Here is a 16,219-nt window from a genome sequence, read left to right as displayed (position 1 = left end):
AATTTTTTTTTTTTTTTTTTTTTTTTTTTTTTTTTTTTTTTTTTTTTTTTTTTTTTTTTTTTAAAAATTTGTCAAATTTTTTTGGTTTTTTTTTTTTTTTTTTTTTTTTTAGTAATATATTTCCCAAGTTAGTTTTTGCTGCTTGTTCCATGATTTTCTGCAAAATCTTTGTCAGCGATGTAGTGATATAGTTTTGATTAATATGAAGGGAATATCTGCGACAAAGATACCCGAATGAGCGGAATTACAGTGGTCCATTACAGTATCGTCAAAAGAAAGATTTCAGTAATTCTACAGCTGGTAATTCTTTTATAGACTAAATTACCAAATTATTTACTCATCTAGATGGGTCTGAATTCCTTTTTTGTTTTTATTGTTAATTTGTTACTATACTATATTTATTTCCTTTGTTCCTTAAATGTTTTGTTGTATGCATTTTAGGGGAAGACGTATCTGAAGGTGCTGTGGTCCAACGCAGGGGACGTTTTAAAGTCACTTCAGCAGATCTGAGCCCCAGGGTATGATTTTAGTGGTATCTTATTTAGACTTATCGAGTTACACAAAATTGCCTATGTTCATTGATTCCTGTTCTTTCACTTCTAGTTTAATTCCTCTATTCTCGTGTCTTCTTTTTCAGAAGATAATTGGTAACACTATTTCCGTTATATTTCTTGTGTGTATTGTTCATTAAATATAATGAAGTCCTTGAAAATCTGTTGCTTCAAGGTTTACTAACTAAAGAATCAAGATGAGTAGAATGGAATTAGTGGTTTCTCAATTTTAATCCTGAAATATGTTTTTCTCCTTTTGACATTTTTCCCTTGCCTTGCTCGTCTTCAAATAAAACTAAGTGCGAAACTTAGCTTTCTATTTTTTTAGGCAGTGGCTTTGTAACCATTGCCTTTCTTTCTCGTATTCAGAGTTCTACGAGCTGTTTCTTTAATCCAAATACTGGAGGTTCCACAATCCCGATGAACCCAAGCCTTGCAGCTGTTTCAGTTCTTCCGTCATTGCAATGTATCCTGCAGCAGAACTCTATGCAAAGAGTAAGTTTTGCTCAACTTGACCACAGCTGTCCTACTATCAAGTTGCTAATTTGCACTCTGTTCTTATCAGGAAGAGATAATTAAATTGATCAAGTTTTTGGAGCAAACCTCTGGTAATGTCATTTATGCTTGATCTCAAAACAAATCATATTCAGTGCTCTAATATGTGCGGAGGAAAAGCATCTTGCTTATTCATCTTTATGGGAAATGTATGCCTTGAATATAGAAAATTTTTGGAAGTACAGAATGCACAACTTGCATTTTCCTATATTATTAATGAGCTTAGAATTTTTTTCCCCCTTTTTTCTTTAGCAAATCTTCCATTCCCCTTTACATGTTTCTCCATTTTCATATTCGCATGTTTTCTTTTTTCTCAACCCCCTTCTTTATTTTTGGATGTGGAAGTGATGGGCAATATTTTGCTTTTTTATATCTGATCATGGACTATTTTTCCTGGGTGCAGGCAATCCTAATGAGCCCTCTGAGGAAGGAGTAAATGAACTTTCACAGGTATTCTTTTTTCCTTTTAACTCGCCGATTTAAGTTGTTCAAGTGGCGGTAATATCCTGACAAAAACTCCTTGTTATACTATCCTATTTCTTTTACAAATTAAAAAATGATTGTTTCCTTCTTTTGGTTCGAGCTTTGTGCTCTGCTGTTTCAGAAGAAATAAACGGTGTCTCTATAATGTTCTGGTTGTAACATTTTACAGATTCGAGCTACTGCTGATAAGGAGAGAGAGTTACAGGCTCAGGTGATTCAATTGCAACAAAGGTATGAAGCTAAACCGCACACCCTATAAGATGCAACATTGTTGTTAACTATTTTCTAATCAACTGATCCCAGTTTTCCGAATCTCAGCATTGGAAGTCTAGTTGAAGAATTACAGAGACAGAAGATAAAAAATACTCATGTATGTGTTGTATTTTTGTTCTTGGGTGGTTTTCAAGTTTCATTGAGTTACAAAACTGTTAATTGTCAATATCTCTATGATAATTTCCTTGAAAATATACAAAGCTCGTGTTTGGTATGCAATACTATACATGAACAAGATTTTAGCTTATTTTTCCATCTTCCGTAATAATGTTTGTTATATCCAATCGGCCACGGCAAAAGGATTTCAGATTACTCATTGTTTGCCATGTGGCTCCACAAACATTTTACGCTAACTTCATTAAGTATTGCTAGGGAATATGGCTGCCGATGCTTCTCTCTCTCTCTTTTTTAGTTATTTTTCTATGCCGATTGCATGCTTACCGAATGTGTGGATAAAAATGTATTTGATCAGTTTTATTAAAATTTAAGCTTTGCCAAACATGCACTGTATATACGTGTTACGTAATGTGTGAACATCATCTTCTGTGGTTTGCAGTTGGAAAAGAAATTGGAATCGATGCCTAAGGACGAAAATACATGAGAATGATTGAAGTTCAAATGAAAGATACTAGATGGTGTGACCAGCTATTGTGGTATTTCTCGTTCCTCATCTCCCTCGAGAAAGAGCTTCCTTAGTATATTCAAATTATTTGTCCTGAGATATAGGAGGGGTGTGGTTGAGAATTTTGTGCAGCAGACGTGTGATTGTGAAGCCAATTTTCTGGGTTGCCGCTTTTCATATTTTATTTTGACTGCTTGATTTGTAATTATTGTACTACTAAACATAAGGTGGCCCTGCCTTTTATGTTACGAAAACTACTAAAATTATTTATTTTAAGTTGATCTTGCTTTTTTATGATATATCTAGTAAGGTGGGATAGTGATGGTTTCGAGGAAAGAAATTAAACTATGAGAAGGGTGTAATAAACATCAAATACACATGGGACGAGTAAAATCGAAATTTCAATTCTTTTCATGCTCGTGTTGGTCAAATTTTCTTTTGATTTACCCGATTCTCAACTTCACAGTTTAGAAGCAACTATCAAACGAAGAAATCATTATCAATTTATACAATTAAGTACCAAAAGCAGGACACGTGGTATTTTTTAGTCGATTTCTTTACCCGTAGTAAAAGGCTATCTATTTTGCCATCAGTTTTGTTTAACGTCCAGGTCGTTGCCCTGGACAGACAGGGGTGCCATTTGGAACAGGCTACCCACCTTTATTTGGCACCCCTGGAATCACGCAAAATTGATGACAAAATAGGTTGCCTTTTAGCACGGGTAAAGAAATCAACTAATATATTCCACGTGTCATGCTTTTGGTACTTAATTGTATAAATTGATAATGATATCTTCGTTTGATGGTCCTTCAAGAAAAAGGGCACGGTGCACACAAAATTTCTGATAGGAAAGAGCCACTTTCCATTTATTCCGTCAAAATGCATTTTTGAACATTGATTCCAAAAATGTTACACACAAATTTATCATATTTTTTAATTACACATTTTTCATCATAATGCTATTGCTAAATGTAATTTTTGAAAAAAAAAAAAAAAAGGGAGCTCAAACAATCCAAAAATAGTTAAAAATGTTGACAATCTCTTTAGTGGAACTATGAATATTTCCAGGTGAATCTATAAGCGATTTGGGTCTTTTTTAGGCAAAAAGTCAATCTAGCACTGCCCGGGGTAACAATCACTAATACTTAGAAGTAATTATTGCAAAATAATCAGATCAATCAAAAAAAAATTGTTAATTGAGAACAATAGATAATATAGAATACATATATAATCTCTCATTTTCGTCCACTTATCTCTAATATAATGTAGAAAACACGTCACGCGTATTTAATAAATGTTCAACCTAAAATTCTAAGAAGCGTCAGGCTTTCCACCAGGGAAAAAGAAAAAAAACCGAAGTAGATAACAAATTAATATAAAATAGTGAGTAATGTTATTTAGCCTCACTGGAATTGTAACTTCAGTTTAGATGGTCCTAACGTGATATTAATTGATAAGTAAAATTAAATAACTCATTTAATTTTACATTTATTTAACATATTATTTAATGCCATTTACACTAATATTGCAACCTTAGTACTCAGTAGTACTACGTAGTATTATTCTAAAATTGTGGCTTTTGCTTTTATAACGTGGTGCTCGTTGACGCGCAAAATCTGTCAGTACATATTGAATGAACATAATTAATGAACGGTCCAAAATTCCCGGATCAAGGAATCTGGTAGAGTATGCGGTGGGTGATAGAGAGGGGTACCATCTACCACCAGCCACCCTAGTTTATAAGCTGAGCCACCGAACTCACCTGTCCTGTCCTTCACACTCTCTTAGCCGTTGACAAATCAAGCCAGCTCTTTTTCTGTAGCCAAGCTATATTAAATTTTGTAAATTTCTTCTTGTTTGAGCTCCATTAGGTTGGATTGGACAAAACTTTCGAATTGAATCGAACGATTTTTCTTAAATTAAATAATTGATGGGTTTGATTTGGTTCTCGATTCATCGATTCTAGATCAAGAACCGAAGAATTAAATCTCCCTAATTTTTTTAATTAATTTATTTTAAATAAACCAAATTATTTTATTTTTTCTAAATAAATTTGCTAACTAAACTCAAAAATATGATTTTCCTATTTCTAGTACAAAGCCAATTTAATCAAATTGATATAAGTTTTATCCAAATCTTTTAAATTGTTACTCTATTGTAGTGTCGTTTCTATCGTTCTGGAGAAATCGAAATGAAACTCGACAACGTCTCTCTTAATTGTTGTGAGCTCGCAATTTTCCTCTTCCTGAGATTTTAACAATCAAATTTATGAAAAACTCAAGAAAGAAAGACATAAAAGACATATAAAATTGCACTACGTTATTTTATAAGAGTTAAAATTGAACATATCATTAATTGAATTAATGTATTTTTTAAATATTAAAAAATTTAATTACAATACGGAACTTTGAAATCGTATCGAACATAAACGATTCTATAATTAAATTTGAACCAACGGTTCTACTTACTAAATGTCCGAAAATTTCGGGTTCAGTTATTAATTTTTAGAAGAATATGTTATTTAAAAAAAAAGAATGAATTTATGTGTAATATTATTTTATTAAAAAATATATAATTAAAATCAAGAGATATAATAATCCATAAATTAAAATGGAAGTTCATTGATTAATAATTGGAAATGAATTAAAAAGTAAAAGACTAACATAATGTCCTCCAAGCTGATTACAAGCCAAGCCATCTTCGGGCGTCAACAGACATAAAAGACGAGGCTTATTAAGCATGATGCCCGATTAAAATTCCAACTTAACCTTCTACTAACAACTTCCTCTACCGCGTCAAGCTGCTGCAATGGGGATTCTGCGATTGCACGAGACTGAGAATGCGGAGATCGACGAGTTCCGTCGTATGCTGCTGTCTTGTGCCGCCGGTCACCGGAGAAAGGACGGTGACGATTTAAGAGACAGAGATCCTGTCGGAGCTGGAAACGGCGACGTACTCGAGAAGTTAGTTTGTGTCACCAGCGGTGTATCGTACCTCGGTATTGCTGTTGTGAAACAGCTCCTTGTCCATGGCTACTCTGTGCGGATTATTGTTGACAATGAAGGTCTGGTTCTAGAATTACTTCACTTGTGCTTTGACGATTACTTTTTTCGGTTACTACTTACTATTGCTTCTTGAATTTCATCTATTTTGATAATTATCTGCATTCAGTGGATTATCTTGGCCATCATTTCCTGCGGATAATGGAAAAAATAGAAAATAATTTTCTGATGTGTTGAATAGTTTCTTAATTTAATTAATTTTTTTAATTTTTTTTTAAAGTTCTATTAGATTTTAATTGACGCTTGGGTAGAATAAGTCTCTCTTTCTTGTAACCTTCTAGAAAGCTTATTTTGGTATATCACCCATTTATTTTGCAATTTTTAGTTAGTATAACTGGCCCCGCCGCCTTATTTTATTAGTTTTTCACGCCGGTGGTCCCACGTTGTCAGTGATTCGTACTTAAATAATTATATCTAGACACGTTTCTTTATGTTCACAATTTCGTGAAAAATACTTTATTTAAATTAATTACTGATTAACCCTTTTTTGTTTACTGGCAACATCAACTTGATTAATTTATAGCTGCAGTCATATGGGTCCAACATATCCTTTTCATTAGTATGCTTTACACGTTTTCTTAATGAATAATTATATTACCATTATAAATTTTAATTACTACACCACAATTTTTAATATTTTTTTTATTTACTTCAATGGCTTTAAGTAAAATAACATGATTAGAGTTTAATATATAATTAGCCTAAAATAAATTATTGTTCCACCCTAAATAAAAATCTTAATGCATGGCTTTTCCATCCACAGTGACTTTTGCTTTCTTCCATGATAATTTTCCTTTCCTCACACTAAGGTCCCGTTTGGTAGGGATTTTTTGCCCCCAAAAATTGATTTTTTGACCGTTATTTTACTATTCAAGCCGTAATTTTTGACTTCTTCTCTCACATGTGGACCCCACTTTTCTTCTAACGATCAAAAAATCAATTCTCAAAATCCTTACCAAACGGACCCTAAATATATTTATACTATATGGTGTTATTCCATGCTTTTTGTTTGTTTGTTAATCTGGTGGTTTCATGAATTGAGAATTAATTAGAATAAATAAAGGATCCCCTCTTTCTTATGCCGCCTACGCTTCCGACGCAGAGGCACCACCGCCACCATAATGTATTTGCTGGAAGAAAATTACTAAAGATTCATCCACCAAAAAAAAAAAAAAAAAAAAAAAAAAAAAAAAAAAAAAAAAAAAAAAAAAATAATAATAATAATAATAATAATAAATAATTAAAGAAGTTGAAAAACACCAACACTTCATTAAAATTGTAAAGATGAATTATTGGGGTTTGGTTACACTTACTTGGAGAAAATTGGCATGCTACATTTGAAGTCAATGATTTAAAAATTCAGAGAAGTCTTGGGGAAAAAAATTATGGAAACTAATTATTGGGGATAAATGGGCAGTATACTTGAGCCATATATGTTGCAGTTAAATTATTGGGGGTGAATAATGAAAAACTTGAAATGTATCAACACGGATGGAGATGAAAAGCGGAATGAGAAAAACATATTCTATGAAAAATTAAAATAAAGATGAAGTATATTGGGGGATGAGTACACCGCAATATTGTATTTTATTTTTAGTTTTTTTGTATTGAAGCATAATTATAAATTTGTTGTGGTGTATTTATTGAAAATATATTTTAATTGTGGTGTAATAATTAAATTTTTTGGTGGTAATGTAATTACCCTTTTTGAAATACAATCTTTGAGATGTCAATTTGAAAAATCACTGTGGATTTTACCTTTTAGGATTTGATTTCCCTCCATTGTGATGCAATGAATGATTAGTGTTGAATTGGAAATGCAGAAGATGTAGCGAAGCTGGGTGAGATGGAAATATCTGGTGAAATGAGACTTACAAATAGTATTATTGAAATAGTCATGGCTAAGCTGACTGAAATTGAAAGCTTGGCCAATGCGTTTGATGGTTGCCGTGGCGTGTTTCACACCGCTGGCTTCATTGACCCTTCTGGGTTATCTGGCTATTCGGTGAGTGCTTGTTCCTTTCGTCATTTTGTTTTCTCCATTGACAGCTTGCCAATCAGTCTTGATGCCTTCCCTCGTGTTTAATGGAATATGATGAAATGCTCATTTCTAATTATTGAATTGTGATGGAGTGCTGCTTTAACTATAACTCAAATGGTCTCATATGATGTGATTTTGTTAATCAAAGTGAGCTTAAGGTCATAATTTGAAAGCCTGAATAATCAGTGGCATATGCCTATTTGATGACAATGTGTAGAAACTAGAATGTTCTCCCTTTCTCATCATTTGCTTCTTGCAATAATTGATGAGCGTTTGGTGCTGAGTTGTCGACAAAATTTTGTTCTATTGGTTTCTAACTGTATAGGACAAAACATAAATTTTGAACTTCTACATAAGATGGTTATTATGGACTAGGGAGCAAGCAACTGTCTCCATTGGCAGATCTAGGGGGGATTCACCTTTAAAAAAAATAAAAATAAAATAAAACAAGTAAAAACCACTTATTTTTGTGTAAATTTTTTTTCTTGCGTATTAGCCCTTAAAATTTTTCCTGGATCTGCCCTCGAATGCCTCGCGTTTGAAAATTTAACGTGTGGCATTTGATGAGATGGCTTGTTTTTGTGAAAATATAAACAAATAAATATTTCCTTCTCTTAGTAGTTTAAGCATTTCTTGATTAAATGGTTTTATACTAACAGATACTAACCCCTAGAGATGAGATGACAGATAACAAGATGGACAAAAGAAAGTTACGGTACCTGGCGGATGTCATTTGAGATAGTATTACCGGTTGTTATGATAATATGCTACCCTGCGATATGGCTTGTTCAACATGTAAATAATATGGTAGCAGCACTAATTGTTCATTTTACGATGTGACTAGTGTTGGAGTGTGTGACGCATAGTCAATTTTATATGGTGACTGCAAATTTCCAATTTTTGAAGTGAATGAACCACTTTATACCTGTTTACAGTTTTCCAGCTCAATGAACTTAAGAGGTTTTGTTTCCAGTTTCCACTCTTAATCAAATAAAATATCCTTATCATTTTAATTTGTACTGCAATTAGTTTTATTCTCTTTCTTTTTGAGGAACACAGTCATTATGCAAGTTTTACGTTTTCCAGAAAGCTATGGCTGATATCGAAGTGAATGCAAGTAAAAATGTTGTAGAGGCATGCGCGATTACACCTTCTGTTAGAAATTGTTTACTCACATCCTCACTTTTGACCTGTATTTGGCGAGATAACTCTCGTGATGGACTCCCGTCCCTTATTGACCATAGCTGCTGGAGCGATGAATCCTTCTGCCTAAACAGAAAGGTAATCCTTCGAAAACAAGCTAGTTTCTCCAGTAAATGATCCGATTTATCTAAAATGTTGTTGTGCATGTGGCTCGTATAAAGTGGAACACAGGTCCTGAATGAAATGGGCCGATGACGACGTGGGTTTAATTCACTGTTTGGTTTGTTGCCCCCGCGGTACGGTACAAGGGTATTTTCTGTACGGGTCTTAAAGTCTTATATGGGCCCAAATTAGGGTTAGTATAAATAATATGTTGTAACCCTATTTTTAACAACTGAATAAAGAAATCTCCGCTTCACTCTCGTGGACGTAGGCACATCGCTGAACCACGTAAAATTCTTGTGTTGATTTTCGTTTTCATCTCTTCAATATTGCACATAAAATCCAACAACTGGTATCAGAGTTAGGTTTGGATGGCGAGTTCTTCGATTGCAAAATTTGATGTGATGAAGTTTGACGGATCTGGGAACTTCGGTTTATGGCAGTGAAGGGTGAACGATTTGTTGGCACAGCAAGGGATGGTGAAGGCACTATCTGGGAAGAAACCAAAGGGTACGTCAGATGCCGATTGAGAAGAGCTCGAGGCACGAGCAGTTGGTACAATTCGTCTTTGTTTGGTGGACGAAATCATGTATCACGTCATGGAAGTTGAGTCTCCGACAGAGGTTTGGGAGAAATTGGAGAGTCGTTATATGTCAAAGTCTCTCACGAACAAGCTGCATCTAAAGCAGTGGCTGTATAGGCTGAAGATGTTGGAGGGTACGGATCTGATTCAACACACCAATGTGCTCAATCAAATTATCAGCGATCTATTGTGACTTGAAATCAAGTTTGATGATGAAGAAAATGCAATGATTTTGTTGTACTCGCTTCCTCCTTCGTACGACCATCTGGTGACCACGTTGACGTGGGGTAAAGCGACTCTCGAATTGGAGGAAGTCACATCAGCCATGTTAGCCTACAACCAGTGGAAACTGCGTACTGGTGAAACTTCATAGGGTGAAGGGTTGATCGTAAAGGGCTACCAGGATCGTGAGAGAAGGAAGGACAGGGGTGTTTCTTTTAGAGGAAACACAGAATCAAAATAAGAAAAATGTCAAGTGCTACAAATGCCATCAGATGGGCCACTTTAAGAGAGACTGTCCCAATAAGAAGCAGAGTGATGAAAGGAAATGTGATGGGTCCTAAAATTCAGCTAGTGTTGTAGAAGGAGACTCGAATTCTAGAGATGGAGACATGTTATCAGTCTCTGCACGTAATTCTATAAAATTAAATGACTGTTGGGTACTTGATTCAGCTTGTTCATATCACATGTGTCATCATCGGGATTGATTTCATTCATATCGTTCTGGTAATTTTGGATCTGTTTTGATGGGTAATGATGCATCATGTGAGTTCATTGGAATGGCGTCCATAAAATTTAAAATGTTCAATGGTGTGATAAAGACCTAGGAAAATGTTAGGCATGTACCTGAGTTGAAAAATAATCTAATTTCTTTAGGCACTTTAGACATAAACGGCTACTCTTATAAGTCAGAGTGTGGGGCTCTAACAGTGAAGAAAGGGGCTATGATTGTGATGAAGGGTCAGAAATTAGTAGGGAATATCTACAAACTACTCGGAGATACAGTTGTAGGTGGAGTTGCTACAGCAGAATCTGAGTCAGATGACACTCTGCGACTGGAGCATATAGGAGAACGTGGCATTCTTGAGCTTCACAAGAGGAATTTGTTGAAGGGGGTAAAATTATGCAAGCTGAATTTCTGCAAGTTCTGTGTACTTGAAAAACAGTTTAGAGTACAGTTCAAGATGGGAAAGCACAAGACAGAGGAAATTCTTGATTACGTGCACTCAGATGTTTGGGGACCAGTGAGGGAGTTGTCCAAAGGTGGATCTCAGTATTTTATTACATTCATTGATGACTTCTCTAGAAAAGTTTGGGTATATTTCATGAAGCACAAGTCTGAAGTTTTTGCCAAATTCAAATTATGGAAAGCAGAAGTAGAGAACCAGATGAGCAAAAAAATTAAGTATCTGAGGACAGATAACGGTACAGAGTATACAGATTCACAATTTCTGAGATTTTGTGAGGAGCATGGTATTCAGCGGCACTATACAGTTCGCAAGACACCGCAACAAAATGGTGTTGTGAAAATGATGAATAGAACAATTGCAGAACGGGCAAGATATTTGAGGCTGAATGCAGGGCTCTCGAAGAGTTTTTGGGCAGAAGCAGTAAACATGGCATGTTATGTTATAAACAGATCACCACGAACAGCACTAGATGGAAAAGTTGCAGACGAAGTTTAGACATGTAATGAAGTTGATTATTCTGAATTGAGAGTGTTTGGTTGTCCGGCGTATGTGCATGTATCTAGTGATCAGCGATCCAAACTTGATCCGAAATCAAGAAAATGCATTTTTCTAGGCTATGTTAAAGGTGTAAAAGGATACAAGTTTTTGGATCCATAAGCAAGGAAGATGATGATAAGTAGGGATGCAGTATTTGATGAAGCATTCATGCTTAAAGCTTCTACAGATAAAGAGAAGCTCAATTTAGACGAGTACAGAGGTAAGAGCCAAGTGGTACAAGTAGAGCTAGACAATGTAAACACAGAAATTAATGCTCAGGGAGCAAATAGTTCTGGGTCAGAGGTGGAGCAGTATTATAGTGTTGCCTTAGATAAACCACGTCGCACGACCAAGCCACCAGCAAAGTATGGATTCGAGGATTCGGTTTCTTATGCACTCATTACTAGTAATAGCGATCCTCTAACTTTTCAGGATGCCATTGGTAGTCAGGAGAAAGGTAAATGGATAGAGGCTATAACGGAGGAAATTGAGTCACTGCATAAAAATGATACTTGGGATTTGGTGGAGCTTCCAGAGGGAAAGAAACAGATGGGGTGTAAGTGGGTGTCTAGAAAGAAAGAAGCAATGTCAGAAAAGGAAGGAGAAAGATGCAAGGCTCGACTAATAGCAAAGGGATACTCACAGAGGAAGGGAGTAGATTATGATGAAATTTTCTCTCCGGTCGTCAGACACACTTCCATCAGAATTGTTTTGACAATGGTGGCTAATTTTGATTTGGAGTTAGAGCAACTAGATGTGAAGACTGGTTTCCTTCATGGTGATTTGGAGGAACAGATTTTCATGGAGCAGCTAGAAGGGTTTTTGGAACCAGGAATAGAGAATCTTGTGTGTAAATTGAAGAAGTCTTTATATGGGCTTAAGCAGTCTCCACGGCAATGATACAAGAAGTTCGACTCTCATATGATTCAGATTGGCTACAGTCGTTGTGAATATGATTGTTGCGTTTATTACAGAGTTCTTGAAGATAACTCATATATTTTCTTGATATTGTATGTGAACGACATGTTAATTGCTATTAAAAACATGGATGAGGTAGACAAATTGAAATCTTTGTTGAACAGTAAATTTGATATGAAAGACTTGGGACCGACTAAGAAAATTCTTGGCATGGAGATCAACAGAGATAAGAAAGCTATAAAATTATGGGTGTTTCTCAGAAAAATTATTTGAAGTGCTAGAGAGGTTTAGCATGTCAGATGCAAAATCAGTTGCCACACCACTTGCAAATCACTTCAAATTGTCTAATAATCAGTGTCCAAAGAGTGAAGAAGATGTTGCAAAGATGTCAAAGGTAACTTAGGCCAGCGCAGTTGGATGTTTGATGTATGCAATAGTGTGTATCAGATCAGATTTGGCACATGCAGTCAGTGTTGTTAGTAAGTATATGCCTAATTTTGGTAGAGAGCATTGGAGAGCTGTAAAGTGGATTTTCAAGTACTTGAAATGTGCAATGGAGTGCGGGATCATGTTTGAGAGAACATGGTGATATTTCAGTTCAAGGATATGTAGATACAGATTATGCAGGGGACTTGGATGACATAAGGTCCCATACAGGTTATGTTTTCACACTCTCAGGTAGGCCCATACGTTGGAGGTCAATGGTGCAATCACTTGTAGCATTATCTACAACTAAAGTAGAGTACATGGCGGCAACTGAGGCAACCAAGGAATTATTGTGGTTGAAAGGGCTTGTCAGGGAACTTGGGATCAAGCAAGATGGAATGAAGCTGTACTGTGATAATCAGAGCACCATCTTCCTAGCTAAGAATCAGATTTATCATGCAAGAACCAAGCACATTGATATGAGATTTCATAAGATAAGAGAGTTGGTTACTTCAGGAGAGCTGTTGTTAGAGAAGGTGCATACATCAGAGAATGCAGCAGACATGATGACAAAGCCGATTACAATGGATAGGTTCAAGCATTGCTTGAACTTGATTAACATCTTTAGCTGTTAGAGAGAATGTGTCCTAACCCATTGGTCTTAGATGGTGTAGTTTTTTCCAAGTTATGTTTTTTCTCCTAAGGGGTGAATATTCGCCAAGGTGGAGATTTGTTGTGCATGTGGCTCATATAGAGTGGAATACAGGTCTTGGATCAAATGGGGCGATGCCGGCGCAGAGCGTATCGAATGGAACGAAACGGAGTGACGGCATCGATTTTGTGTGGGTTTAATTCACTATCTGGTTGTTAGAGACGTTGAATGGGTTGGGGGTGTGGGGGCAACGCCCCCGCGGTACAGTACATGGGTATTTTTTGTTCGGGCCTTAAAGTCTTATGTGAACCCAGGTTAGGGTTAGTATAAATAATATGTTGTAACCCTATTTTTAACAATTGAATAAAGAAATCTCCGTTTCGCTCTCGTGGACGTAGGCACATCACTGAACCAAGTAAAATTCTTGTGTTGATTTTCGTTTTATCTCTTTAATATTGCGCATAAAATCCAACAAATGTAAGCGAGATTGGTCAGATATAACGTAGTCTAATCCAATTTTCTCTGAAATTTTCAGCTCTGGTGTGCTTTGGGGAAATTGAGGGCAGAAAAATCTGCATGGGAAGTTGCCAAGGAAAGCGGGGTTAAGCTGGCCACCATTTGTCCCGGGCTTATCACCGGGCCAGATTTCTACCGACGGAGTCCAACATCTACAGTTGCTTATCTCAAAGGTGTTCAAGATATGTTTGCAGATGGCTTGCTAGCAACTGTCGACGTAAATAGATTAGCAGAGGCACATGTTTGCATATTCGAGGGGATGAAGAAAACAGCATCCGGCAGGTACATTTGCTTTGATCGAATAATCGAAAGTGGAGAAGAGATTGAAAATTTGGCCAGAGAGACAGGCATAAACACGAGCACAATAACCGGAGGCGCGTCAAGTAGTAATCGGGCTCGGTATGAATTGTCGAACCAAAAGCTTTTTCGACAGATGTCAAGAACATGGAGATGCTTTAATGAGTGACCAGTAAATTATTGATCAAATTTTCCTTTTGATCACGAGTTATGATTCTGGGTACCTTGTATCCAATCCTTAGAAATTAAATGTTCTTGCATGGTCTTTTTGTATGCCTAGTGAAAGTTTGAATGTTACACCAAATATTGTGAGTGGAACGTGAATGTCTTCAATAATTGGATTATCTTAAGGTTGAGAGGCTTGTAATAATTAAGTAGAGATGATGAACAAATGTCTTATTAAGCCATGTTCTTTTGGATATATGTACAGGTTAACTGCTAAATTTAATTATTAATTAGTGTGATCAAGATTAGACAATTACTAAGATCAACTGCTAAATATAATAAAAAATGCCCTGTGCACATACAATACTCTCACAGTCATTGTGCCTGCGATTATTTTAATCCTGGCCCCACCTCTTGTATGTGAGAGAGATGTCAACCATGATGTCAAAATTGCTGTACTTGTAGCATTGTTCAAATATACTAGGCATATCTTATGAAAAACTTGTGTCTATTTTAGAAAGACAAAAAATTTGAATTTAGATGACAAAATAATTTGTAAAGGGATCGTCATTCTCATCTAAATGTTGCAAAACAACCCATCGAGTTTTTGTAGTTTGCAAATTTGCCCCCAAAGCAGTTCCTGACTTCTCAGACATTTGCATATCAGAAATTTCGGCATTTCGAACACTTGCCATTGCCTTTTATTGAGTTCAAATTCAGCCCCCGAACTATTCCAATTGTTCAACTTGGTCCGGGAAATTTAATCTCATAAAATTCAGTCCCCAAACTTTCTGAACATTAAAACCAGTCCCTAAACTTTCTGATGTTTCAAATTGAAAGTATTTTAACGTTTGTTATGCAGTCAAAGAATATATCCAATAGGTGCAATTAATTGGATAAAACTTTTCTAAAATTTATTTACCTCAAATTCCATACGTTGAAAACTCATATTAGGAGAGACTAGGGATAATTTGCCCTGCCCCGCCCCGAATGGAGCAAAAACACTTGCCCCGAATGAGTTGGCGAGGCGGGGCGAGAATGCCCCGCCCCGTGAAGAAAAAGTAAAAAAATTAAAAATTAAAAATAATGTTATTTCTAGACAATTTATCCGTTAAAAACTCATTTTGAATTTGTATTTTATTCTCTAATAATAACATAATTTGAAACTTTCAAAATGTAAAAAAAAAAACAAACACTATTAATAGGATAATAACTCCCAAAAAAAACGTAATCAAAAGAAAGCAAGCACACAAAAAAATGGATGTTTTTTTTTTTTTTTTTTTTAAAAAATTAAAAAAAAAAAAAAAAAAAAAAAAAAAAAAAAAAAAAAAAAAATTAAACCAGGCAAAAAGTTGTCCCGTCCCCACCCACCCCGCGCTGCCCCATCTAAGGTGGGGCAGGACGGGGTTTTGGCCAAACGGCTCATTACTCGTAAGCTAAAATCATTCTATTGTTGGTTAATGAACTTTAATCATCACAATAGGAAATTAATTTTCTTTTGAAGATTAAAATCATGTAAATAAGGATTTAATCGACCTTGAGATCATTGGATTATTAAATCCTCACATATATAGAAAGGGGAGGAGATAACCTTTTTGAAGGAGCTATTAATGGTCTAACCAATTGCTTCCTCCCTTATATCATCTCCCTTGTTCTCCACTAGGTGTTATTCCTTTTTGGGGAATGTGAAAAGTGACTAACCCTAAAATCACACCAAAATATGTCAATAATGTGCATATTTATAATGACTTATTATGGTTTGGAAATTACACAAATTTCCTTAGACTTTATTGTAATAGGCCAATTAAGTCACACACCTTCTATTGGAGTCAAGAGAGGGACCTAATTGGACTCACATGACTCAAACTCCAATAGATGTTTTCAATTGGGTCAACTCTTGACCAATTGAGGTACATCTATTAATCTCGACTTATTCTACCAAAAAATCGAGATTGCACTCTCAAGTCGAGTGATAGTTATAAAAGCAAATTATGATCCAATAACAATATCCTCTGATTATCGTTCTACAAGTCAACCCCCATT

General features: G+C 35.5%; 2 protein-coding genes across 12 annotated transcripts in view; both read left to right on the top strand.

Annotated features, from left to right (window-relative positions):
* Positions 1 to 2,781, top strand: part of LOC111400833 (serine/threonine-protein kinase BLUS1-like) — an 11,084-nt gene extending 8,303 nt beyond the window's left edge. For 6 of the 9 annotated variants that reach the window (XM_023028262.1, XM_023028259.1, XM_023028257.1 and 3 more), the window contains exons 14-21: positions 209 to 300; positions 442 to 518; positions 921 to 1,046; positions 1,117 to 1,159; positions 1,510 to 1,556; positions 1,759 to 1,820; positions 1,893 to 1,959; positions 2,419 to 2,781. In XM_023028262.1, the coding sequence (XP_022884030.1) occupies positions 209 to 300; positions 442 to 518; positions 921 to 1,046; positions 1,117 to 1,159; positions 1,510 to 1,556; positions 1,759 to 1,820; positions 1,893 to 1,959; positions 2,419 to 2,463 (559 nt within the window). In that variant the 3' untranslated portion in view covers positions 2,464 to 2,781. Of the gene's footprint in view, positions 1 to 208; positions 301 to 441; positions 519 to 879; positions 1,047 to 1,116; positions 1,160 to 1,509; positions 1,557 to 1,758; positions 1,821 to 1,892; positions 1,960 to 2,418 lie in introns of those variants that run through there. The other 3 variants (XM_023028263.1, XR_002703862.1, XM_023028266.1) reach the window with 3 other exon arrangements.
* A 2,396-nt stretch (positions 2,782 to 5,177) lies between these two features.
* On the top strand, positions 5,178 to 14,434 carry LOC111400832 (cinnamoyl-CoA reductase-like SNL6). 3 transcript variants are annotated; one of them, XM_023028254.1, is made up of 4 exons: positions 5,178 to 5,548; positions 7,370 to 7,551; positions 8,647 to 8,868; positions 13,734 to 14,434. In XM_023028254.1, the coding sequence occupies exons 1-4, from the start codon at positions 5,293 to 5,295 to the stop codon at positions 14,178 to 14,180; spliced, it is 1,107 nt and encodes a 368-aa protein (XP_022884022.1). In that variant the 5' UTR covers positions 5,178 to 5,292; the 3' UTR covers positions 14,181 to 14,434. The 3 variants fall into 3 exon arrangements, with proteins under 3 accessions (XP_022884022.1, XP_022884024.1, XP_022884023.1); XM_023028255.1 differs by having other exon boundaries at positions 5,182 to 5,548; positions 8,674 to 8,868; positions 13,734 to 14,180; XM_023028256.1 differs by lacking the exon at positions 8,647 to 8,868.
* Positions 14,435 to 16,219: the final 1,785 nt, after the last annotated feature.

The sequence above is a fragment of the Olea europaea genome, chromosome 10 (genome assembly GCF_002742605.1).
Source record: "Olea europaea var. sylvestris chromosome 10, O_europaea_v1, whole genome shotgun sequence".
Taxonomy (NCBI): domain Eukaryota; kingdom Viridiplantae; phylum Streptophyta; class Magnoliopsida; order Lamiales; family Oleaceae; genus Olea; species Olea europaea.
This window is presented reverse-complemented; position numbering and strand designations above follow the sequence as displayed.

Coding starts and splice junctions, on each gene's coding strand:
- LOC111400832 (XM_023028254.1), top strand. CDS start 5,293: ATGGGGATTCTGCGATTGCACGAGACTGAGAATGCGGAGATCGACGAG. Junction 5,549..7,369: donor GATTATTGTTGACAATGAAG/GTCTGGTTCTAG, acceptor TTGGAAATGCAG/AAGATGTAGCGAAGCTGGGT. Junction 8,869..13,733: donor CCTTCTGCCTAAACAGAAAG/GTAATCCTTCGA, acceptor TGAAATTTTCAG/CTCTGGTGTGCTTTGGGGAA.